Below are 10,596 nucleotides of genomic sequence, written 5' to 3'. Positions count from 1 at the left end.
CCAGGCTGGAGTGCAGTGGCACGATCTTGGCTCACCACACCCTCCGCCTCCTGGGTTCAAGTGATTCTCCTGCCTCAGCCCCCGAGTAGCTGGGACTACAGGCACATGCCACCACGCCCAGCTAATTTTTGTATTTTTAGTAGAGACAGGATTTCACCATGTTGGCCAGGCTGGTCTCGATCTCTTGACCTCCTGATCCACCCACCTCGGCCTCCCAAAGTGCTGGGACTACAGGCGTGAGCCACTGTGCCTGGCAAATTTCTGATTGCCTACCTTGGTAGAAGAGGAGTAAACTTTAGGGCAAAGAGTTTGATGGGAAAAGTACAAATTGCCATGGCCCCAGCTTTTCTAACAGAGCCTCCCTCAGTGGCCGTATGTTCACCCAACAGTGTGAAATAGAGGAAGGATCTAGGACAAAGGTCAGCAAACTTTTCTTTTTTTTTTTTTTTTGAGACAGAGTTTTACTCTTGTCACCCAGGCTGGAGTGTAATGGTGCGATCTCAGCTCACTGCAACCTCTGCCTCCTGGGTTCAGGCGATTCTGCTGCCTCAGCCTCCCAAGTAGCTGGGATTATAGTCATGCGCCACCACACCCGGCTAATTTTGTATTTTTAGTAGAGACAGGGTTTTACCATGTTTATTGCCCAGGCTGGTCTTGAACTCCTGACCTCAGGTGATCCACCCTCCTTGGCCTCCCAAAGTGCTGGGATTACAGCCAATAAAACTTTATTTATAAAAAGATGGTGAGCCATATTTTGTTGTTTCCTGATCTAAAGCATCTTACATTTAGTTTCTTAACATCCTCAACTTTTTAAAATTTTCAACCACAACTTAATATTCCCTACTTTTGGCCAGCTCACGCCTGTAATCCCAGCACTTTGGGAGGCCAAGGCAGGCAGATCATGAGGTCAGGAGATCAAGACCATCCTGGCTAACACCGTGAAACTCCATCTCTACTAAAAATACAAAAAATTAGCCAGGCGTGGTGGCTTGAGCCTGTAGTCCCAGCTACGAGGGAGGCTGAGGCAGGAGAATTGCTTGAACCTGGGAGGCCGAGGTTGCAGTGAGCTGAGATTGCGCCACTGCACTCCAGCCTGGGAGACAGAGCGAGACTCCATCTCAAAAAAAAAATTCCCTACTTTAGCTCAACAACGCCCCCTTTACCTCTAGTTCCAGCACCATTAAATCCTGAGCATTTTGAAGATTTTTAATGTAAGTTAGATTTCTTGGATTCGTCAATATAGGTTTAGGATTTGGCTTTCTGCAGTCCACTACACTAACCGCTACTCTTCCACGTCTTTCTAACTTGCAGAATTATTATTATTATTATTATTGTTATGTTGATATGGAGTCTCACTCTGTCACCCAGGCTAGAGTGCAGTGGCACAATCTCGGCTCACTGCAACCTCTACCTCCCGGGTTCATGCCTGAATTCTCCTGCCTCAGCCTCCTGAGTAGCTGGGACTACAGGTGCCCGCCAACGTGCCGGCTAATTTTTTATATTTTTAATAGAGATGGGATTTCACCATGTTAGCTAAGATGGTCTCGATCTCCTCACCTTGTGATCCGCCCTCCTCGGCCTCCCAAGTGCTGGGATTACAGGTGTGAGCCACCGTGCCTGGCACTAACTTGCAGAATTATATTTTTAAATCTTCTGTTGCTTCCCTTCCTTTTAGAGTTTTGGGGTGGGTGGTGGTTGTTGTCATTATTTTTTGAGACAGAGTCTTGCTCTGTTGCCCAGGCTGGAGTGTAGCAGCTCAATCTTTGCTCACTGCAACCTCCACCTCCCAGGTTCAAGCAATTCTCCTGCCTCAGCCTCCTGAGTAGCTGGGACTACAGGCAGGCACCACCACACCTGGCTAATTTTTGTATTTTTAGTAGAGGTGGGGTTTCATCATGCTGGCCAGGCTGGTCTTGAACTCCTGACCTCAAGTGATCTGCCTGCCTTGGCCTCCCAAAGTTAAAGGATTGTAGGCGTGAGCCACTGCGCCTGGCCAGAGTTGTGTTTGTTTGTTTGTTTGTTTGTTTGAGACAGAGTCTTGCTCTGTTGCCCAGGCTGGAGTGCAGTGATGCGATCTCAGCTCACTGCAACCTCCACCTCTGGGTTCAAGCAATTCTCCTGCCTCAGTCTCCCAAGTAGCTGGAACTACAGGCATGTGCCATCACACCCAGCTAATTTTTTGTATTTTTAGTAGAGATGGGGTTTCACCATGTTAGCCAGGATGGTCTCTATCTCCTGACCTCTTGATCTGCCCGCTTCAGCCTCCCAAAGTGCTGGCATTATAGGCGTGAGCCACTGTGCCTGGCCCCAGCCCTGGCCCGGTTTTTTTTTTAACAAAGATTCAGAAGGCATCAGATTTGGATGCTGCTCTTCCTCAAATCTCTTGCCCATGGTTTCAAAGCCCTCTCTTATTTCTTTACACGTAATGAAGTGAATCCGTTTTATATTCTATATCTTATAATTATGATATCTGAAGTCTTTAGGGGTCTGATTCTGATAACCATTGATTATCCTGGTTCCCATGCATATGTGGCTTGGTTTTCTTATTTTTGTGTCTTGATTTTTATTTTATTTTTACTATATGCTTGGGATTCAGCATGCTTTATTTGTTAGTTAATTGGGGCCTGGGTTGAAGTTGAATTCATTTAGAATTTTTTTTTTTTTTTTGCTTCTATTATCTAGGGGCACTACCAATTGTTACCATTTTTAAAATAAAATTCTCCACTTGAGAATTGTAGGAAAGACAACATAAATTTGGGCTCCAAATCCAAGCGAGGGCTTATGGTTGTAAAACCTCAGGGGAGTGTCCGGGTGGGGTGCCTCATGCCTATAATCCCAGCACTTTGGGAGGCCAAGGTGAGGGGATCACTTGAGTGGGGGAGTTTGACACCAGCCTGGGCAACATATTAAAACTCTGTCTCTACAGAAAATTTAAAAATTAGCCCAATGTGATGGCATGCACCTGTAGTCCCAGCTACTTGGGAAGCTGAGGTGGGAGGATTGCTTGAGCCCAGGAGGTTGAGGCTGCAGTGAGCCATGATCATGCCACTGCACTCCAGCCTAGGTGACAAAGAAAGACCCTCTCTCAAACACACAAAAAAACAACAAAAACTCAGCTCAGCGCAGTGGGTCACGCCTGTAATCCCAGCATTTTGGGAGGCCAAAGCGGGCAGATCACCTGAGGTCAGGAGTTCAAGACCAGCCTGGCCAACATGGTGAAACCCGAGCTCTACTAAAAATACAAAAAATTAGCCGGGTGTGGTGGTGGGTGCCTGTAATCCCAGCTACTCGGGAGGCTGAGGCAGGAGAATCACTTGAACCTGGAAGGTGAGGTTGCAGTGAGCCGAGATCGCACCATTGCACTCCAGCCTTGGCAACAAGAGTGAAACTCTGTCTCAAATAAATAAGTAAATAAATAAAACCCAAGTTTTTTGTGTGTGCCCACATCCACCTAGCACCACGGTCAGGTAGGCCGTTTTCCCTGCCATCCCTTCTGTGTGATGGGTCTCACTCAGCCTGTACTGAGGCTGAAGTGGAGGTCAACTTTCAGGTGCATGCGGGATGTCCTGTTAGGTTCCATGTTGACTGGGCCTTAGCTTTTTCTTGTGTCTCCTTTGTCCGAGCAGCAGCCCGAAGGGAGGCATAGGGTCACCAAGTGTCACTGATACCCTCGGGGTCAGACTGGTTTAGGTGTTTCCTTACCCCCTGGAGTTCCCCTTTCGCTTTGTCCTGAGGCCCCTGCAGTACTTCTTGAATCCATGATTCACCACAGAAGGTGCCTCTTCACCAGGCTGTACAGGTGGTGATGGGAGGGGAGGAGAACTGATGAAGCAGGAAGGTCTACAGGACACCCTTACCAGTTCAATGTGGGGGATTAGAGGAAGGGAAAAATATAAGCCAGTAGTCACGTTTGTGTCTTGGGTTACTTGAAAAGTGATTTTTTTTTTTTTTTTTGAGACGGACTCTAGCTTTGTCACCCAGGCTGGAGTGCAGTGGTGTGATCTTGGCTCAATGCAACCACCACCTCCCAGGTTCAAGCGATTCTTCTGCCTCAGCCTTCCCAGTAGCTGGGATTACAGGCGCATACCACCACGCCTGGCTAATTTTTGTATTTTTAGTAGAGATAGGGTTTCACCATGTTTGTCAGGCTGGTCTTTAACTCCTGACCTCAAGTGATCCACCTGCCTGGGCCTCCCAAAGTGCTGGGATTACAGGTGTGACTCACCACACCCCCGGCCCTGGCTAATTTTTGTTTTTAGTAGAGATGGAGTTTCACCATGTTGGCCAGGCTGGTCTCAAACTCGTGACCTCAGGTGATCCGCCCACCCTGGCCTCCCAAAGTTCTGGGATTACAGGTGTGAGCCACCGCGCCCAGCCCTTTCCTCCATTCTTGATTCTGGGCCTCTTGGCCATTGACCAATCCGACCCCAAATTCACCACGTGCTGAAGGGGTGCCTGGCTATGGCTTTATCTCCAGATAGGCTGCACCTCAGCCTCTTGGCTTTGGCTGGCTGCTTCTGGGGGCACACATCTCTCTCTGTGCAAGAGTGAGAACTCTGCAAATGCTTCAATAATGATCTTGAACCAAGGGTCTCTGATTTTAGACTTCATTTCCTGAATAGTAAAACTGATAATTTCTGCATTGTCCACTGTGGAGTTAACTGTAAAACCAAGACAGAGGTTTGGACTAGAGGATTAGAGTCCCATGTACAATATAAGAATTCATTTCTGTTCTTCCTCAAGGTTCCCTGCCAGGGCTAAGTACTTAACTTTATGCTTACGTCCATTGCCAGCACTACCTTTTCTTTTTAGTTGAATATAGAATCTGTTGGTTCTTCTGGGCTAAGGTGGCCTCAGGAATAAAATATTCCCTCTTGTAGGTAGCAGCACTCTCTGGAGATGCACGACGGTGCCTGGACATCTGCAGGCGTGCCACAGAGATCTGTGAGTTCTCCCAGCAGAAGCCTGACTCCCCTGGCCTGGTCACCATAGCCCACTCCATGGAAGCTGTGGATGAGATGTTTTCGTCATCATACATCACGGCCATCAAGTAAGATGCTCCACTTCCTGAGCCTTCCTGGAAGGCTGTAGAAACATGTTTCCCTTCCTAAGCTTTTATTCATTCAACCTGCACTTACTAATAACATGGTTCTTTTTCATAGGGACATTATCTAGTCAGGGAGACAGAAATATAACCCTAGGATAATAGAATATTTGCCACTTATTGAGCTATATTATAGGTGTTTAGGGCGTAAAAGTGCTATGATAGGAACAAATAAAAAGAAGCAGCTGCTTCTCTCACACTGAATGATGCGCCCAGCTCATGAAATGAGGGCACGGGTATTTCTGAGTGACCAGTATATTTCCAGATGTAGTTGCTATGTTTCCTCACTTCCGCAGTGACATTTTCTGTATCAGTTTGAGTGTTTGGGGGTCAGGAGGAACCTTACCACGTAATATAGAAGAAATTATTTCCCAGGTTTTCTCTTTTCTAAAGACACAGAAAAGCTTTCTTTGGCTTTCCTCTGGGCTGGGGTTACAGCCACTAACAAAACTCACATCTGCGCGTTTCCTTTAAGAAATTCCTCTGTTCTGGAACAGAGCTTCCTGAGAGCCATCCTTGCAGAGTTCCGTCGATCAGGACTGGAGGAAGCCACATTCCAGCAGGTGATCTCCTCTTTTCAAATCGTTCTAGATTTTGGACTTGCACTTTTAAAATACGTGGAAATTTCCATGAATGTGTGACAGTCTCTATTTTGTGCCACCTAGTCTATGTGAAAGAATATCAGACCGGCACCTACTTTAATGTGACATTTTATAGAGCTGCATGAGCCAGAGACCTTTAGCGACTGGTTCTGCATGTTAGATTGAAAGCCTGTGTGCCAGACACTGTTCAAAGAATGAGATGAATAAGACAAAGTTACTCCCTGATTACAGCTTATGTTGTAGTGGAGTCAAGGCTTTCAGAATGAGGCCATATTTGAGAGCAAATCACAGATCATTCCAATCCCTACATGGGCATAGTTCAATTAGATCAAGTGAGAGGAATCAGTAGGGCTTGTGATTTGTTAGTTTACCTAAGACTGGTCTCTCTAGGTAATTGGCTGCCTTGGAAGATGAATTGTTAAAGGTGTTCATGGGTGTGTACCTGAGAGTGTGTATGTCTGTGTATGTATGTTTTAGACATCTTTATTTAACTAAAATAAGTCAGGAAAACATTTTCCTTTCAGATACTTATTTATTGGGTTGGTTGTAAATTCTTGTTTAAAATTTTAGTTACTGGTCATGTTGTGCCCATTACCGTTCTCCTCCTACAGTCTGAGATAGCTTTTCTGCAGAGAGTCACTTTCATTTTAGTTTGTAAACAATTCCTGAACATCTGCAGTGTGCAATTAACTGTGATGGATCCTTGAACCCCAAGCTGATCTGGTTAACATCCCTGTTCCTGACAAGCTCCCAGTCTTGGGACTGGGACGGGGATGGACTCATAGATATTAAGAATGGAAAGTGACCAGAAATGCTCCAGACTTAGTTGGCCCAGTGGAGAACATTAGGATAGGAATCTGTGTTTCCAGCTATCCTCCTGCCTCCCTTTATTTCTTTATTCAATTTTCTCTCTGGGCCTTTGTGCTTTTCCAAGGGTCATGCCTTGGCATTTGCTCACTGTACCTGGTAAGGAAAGTGGCCTTGTAGCAAAATTTGACTTGAATTTTGACAATCTCAATTGTGGAACTCAGCCCTTGGAGACAAGACTATCTGTATCACCAGTGAGAGTTACTAGTCATTTTATATCCATTATCTCACAAAGGAGGTACAGTGTATTTTATAGATAAAATTGAAGCTCAAAAGAGTGCAGTAACTTGCCCAGGTTTACATATTTAGGTAAGTGGTAGCACCAGGATTCAGGCCTGCTGTTTTCTGATTCCAAGGCTAGCATTCCATTCTGCCTCTGCATTTTGTGTACCACTGGGGCACCAACTGATGCCTTCTGGAGTGTCTGATATCTTGGGGGCCATGTGTCTGATTTTCCCAAATGAAGAAAGAAAGGAACAGAAAAAGCCCCAGGATTGTATTTCCTCTTAACCTTTGCCTTGCTATTTGTGTCTAGATATATAGTCAACATGTGGCACTGTGCAGAATGGAGGGGCTGTCGTACCCCACCGTGTCAGAGACCATGGCCGTGTGTTCTCACCTGGGCTCCTGTCGCCTCCTGCTTGTGGAGCCCAGCAGGAACGATCTGCTCCTTCGGGTGCGGCTCAACGTTAGCCAGGATGACGTGCTGTATGCACTGAAAGAAGAGTAAAGGGGTTTCACAAGTTAAAAGACTGTGGTCTTGCTGGGTTTTGTTTTTTGAGACAGGGTCTTGCTCTGTCACCCAGGCTGGAGTGCAGTGGCACAGTCATGGCTCACTGCAGCCTTGACTTCCCAGGCTTAGGTGACCCCCCTACCTCAGCCTCTCAGGTGGCTGAAACTGCAGGCACATGCCACCACGCCCAGCTAATTTTTTGTATTTTTTGTAGAGACAGGGCTTCACGATGTTGCCCAGCTAGTCTACAAAGAATCTAATTTCCTTTTTCTAAGCACATGGAATTGTTGTAACAAAGTATATTGAATGGAAATGACTCTCATGTATTTTGGAATTTTCCATTAAATAATTTGCTTTTTCCTGAGTGTTTGTGAAGTTATTACATTATAATCATTACAAACATCTGATTATGCAACCAAACTGTCCTTCCTACAATAGCCCTTCCATGTGACTTTTATTTCTGTTACTAGGCCTGCCATTTATTTAATGGTAACATATATAAAATATAAGTACACGATTTACTTATATCTGTTTAAAATAGTTCTGGGAGAGTATGCAAGAAACTGGTTATACTGATTACCTCTGGAAAGAATCAGATGGCCAGGGTTAGGGGTTAGAGGAGGACTTTTCATTGTGTGTCATTATTTGTCTTAAGTTTCGATTAATATAAACAAAATTTAGTTTATAAAAAAGGAACTGCTGGAAATAATATAAATAAGTAATCTCTAGCCACAAATGGCTAGAAAGTGTAATTTTTACAAAGGTACCATTTACCATAAAAACAAATCTTTAAATAGAAAAGATTTATATGTCACAGAAAATATAAGGTACTTAGAAATAAATTGATTTAAATATTTATTTTGTTTGTTTGTTTTCCCTCTGTCACCAAGGCTGGAATGCAGTAATGGATCATAGCTCACTCCAGCCTTAACCTCCTGGGTTCAAGTAATCCTCCTGCCTCCGCCTCCTAAGTAGCTGGGATTCCAGGTGTGTGCCACCATGTCCGTCTCCTAGGAATTAATCTAAAAAAGAGATGCAAGTGATCTCTAGATAGAAATAAATTCCAATCAAAATCTTGGCAAGGTTTCTTGTATGACTTTGCAGTTAATTCTAATATTTATATGGAAACCAACAACAGGACAATGGACATCTAAAACCTCATGAAGTACTGAGGCTGGGCGTGGGTGGCTCATGCTGGTAATCCCAACACTTTGGGAGGCCAAGGTGGGCGGATCACCTGAGGTCAGGAGTTCGAGACCAGCCTGATCAATATGGTGAAATCTCGTTTCTACTAAATGCAAAATTTAGCTGGGTATGGTGGTGTCACCTGTAGTCCCAGCTACTTGGGAGTCAGGAGAATTGCTTGAACCCACCCAGGAGGCAGAGGTTGCAGTGAGCTGAGATTACACCATTGCACTCCAGCCTGGGCAACAGAGCAAGACTCCGTCTGAAAAAAATAAATAAAACCTAATATGAGGTACTGAAAAAAAACAGCCTCACCCATGTGCTAGTCCTGTCAGAAATGCCTGTCCTAAATTTATTGATAAAATTATCAGACAAATTTAAATTGAGGGAGAAATACTCTGCAAAGCAGCTGTTCAACTCATTGAAAATACTAATATCACAAGAAAAAAACATAAAACATGGAGGAACTATTCTACACCAAAGGAGAATAGAGACATGAAAGCTAAATGCACTATATAAACCTTGACTGGGTCCTGGATTTACAAAATATAAACAATTGTAAACGTTGACTATGTATTAGACAACAGTATTTTATAAGTGTTAAATTCCCTGAGCATGATAAATTTGTGATTATGTCGGAGAATGCTGTTCTTAGGAGATTCATAATGAAATATTTATAAGTGATGTGTTATATATGCAACTCATTCTCAAATCATTTAGCAAAAATATGTATTTCTATATTCACATATACATTTATAATTACATATAATGGATTGAGGATCAATATCAATATTTTGTAAACTTCTGCAATGAAAAAGAAAAAATGGGCCAGGTGCAAGTGGTTCATACCTGTAATCCCAGCACTTTGGGAGGCCAAGGTGGGTGGATCACCTGAGGTCAGGAATTCGAGACCAGCCTGGCCAACATGGCAAAACCCCATCTCTACTAAAAATGCAAAAATTAGCCACAAGTGGTGGTGTGCACCTGTAATCTCAGCTGCTAGGGGGTGCTGAGGCAGGAGAATTGCTTGAACCCAGGAGGCAGAGGTTGCAATGAGCCAAGATCATGCCACTGCACTCTAGCCTGGGCAACAGAGCAAGACTGTCTCAGGGGAAAAAAAAAAAGGGTAAATAAGAAATAAGTCATCCAAAGAAGAAGAAACACGAATGATCAAGAAAATGGAAACAGCAAAAGAGGCATGCAAACCAAAACCATTTCACATCTATTAGAAAACCTTTCTATGGTTATACAGAACAGCTGGAACTCCAATACCCTGGTGATGGAGGTGGAATGACTTTTGAAGATTATTTGGTGAATCTTAGCCTAGGAAATGCAAGAAATTGTATGAGCCAGCGTATTAGTCTGTCCTCATGCTATGAAGAAATACCTGAGACTGAGTAATTTATAAAGAAAAGAGGTTTGACTCACAGTTCCACATGGCTGGGGAACCCTCAGGAAACTTACAATCATGGTGAAAGGCACCTCTTCACAGGGTAGCAGGAGAGAGAATGAGTGCCAGCAGGGGAAATGCCAGACGCTTATAAAATCATCAGATCTTGTGAGAACTCACTCCTATCACAAGAACAGCATGGGGGAAACCATGATTCAATTACCTCCCACAAGGTCCCTCCTAAGACACATGGGGATTATGGGATTACTATGCAAGATGAGATTTGGGTGGAGACACAGATCCAAGCCATATCAGCCAGTGTGATGGTTAATAGAGCATGCAGACAGCCTATTGTGGGACTATATATTTATAATATATATATATAGTATTCTGTTCTTCTGGAGAACTCTAATGCAGCCAGCAATTCCATTCCTAAGTATATGCCCTAGAGAAATTCACATACGTACACCAAGACTCATATACAAAAAGTTCATAGCTCTCTTTATAATGGTAAGCCATTGGGAAAGTGACTTATTTTCATGCTATGGAATCATATACAGAAATGAAAATCAGCTAACTAGTTACAGTATACATGTCAATTTGAGCAAAGCTTACAAACAGGGTTGAGTAGAAAAAGGCTGAAGAATTACACTGTATGTAACCAATGATACAATTTTTAAAAGCTTGCAAAAAAATACTATGTATTGCTTAAGGA

General features: G+C 43.9%; 1 protein-coding gene across 2 annotated transcripts in view; it reads left to right on the top strand.

Annotated features, from left to right (window-relative positions):
* The window catches only part of ORC1 (origin recognition complex, subunit 1), a 41,545-nt gene extending 33,875 nt beyond the window's left edge, over positions 1-7,670 (top strand). For both annotated transcript variants that reach the window (XM_011973766.1, XM_011973765.1), the window contains exons 15-17: positions 4,881-5,050; positions 5,580-5,667; positions 7,109-7,670. In XM_011973766.1, the coding sequence (XP_011829156.1) occupies positions 4,881-5,050; positions 5,580-5,667; positions 7,109-7,303 (453 nt within the window). In that variant the 3' untranslated portion in view covers positions 7,304-7,670. The remainder of the gene's footprint in view (positions 1-4,880; positions 5,051-5,579; positions 5,668-7,108) is intronic.
* Positions 7,671-10,596: the final 2,926 nt, after the last annotated feature.

Source organism: Mandrillus leucophaeus, unplaced genomic scaffold, assembly GCF_000951045.1.
Source record: "Mandrillus leucophaeus isolate KB7577 unplaced genomic scaffold, Mleu.le_1.0 Scaffold14, whole genome shotgun sequence".
NCBI classification, from domain to species: domain Eukaryota; kingdom Metazoa; phylum Chordata; class Mammalia; order Primates; family Cercopithecidae; genus Mandrillus; species Mandrillus leucophaeus.
Note: the sequence above shows the minus strand (reverse complement) of the source record. Positions and strands in the feature narration are given on the sequence as shown.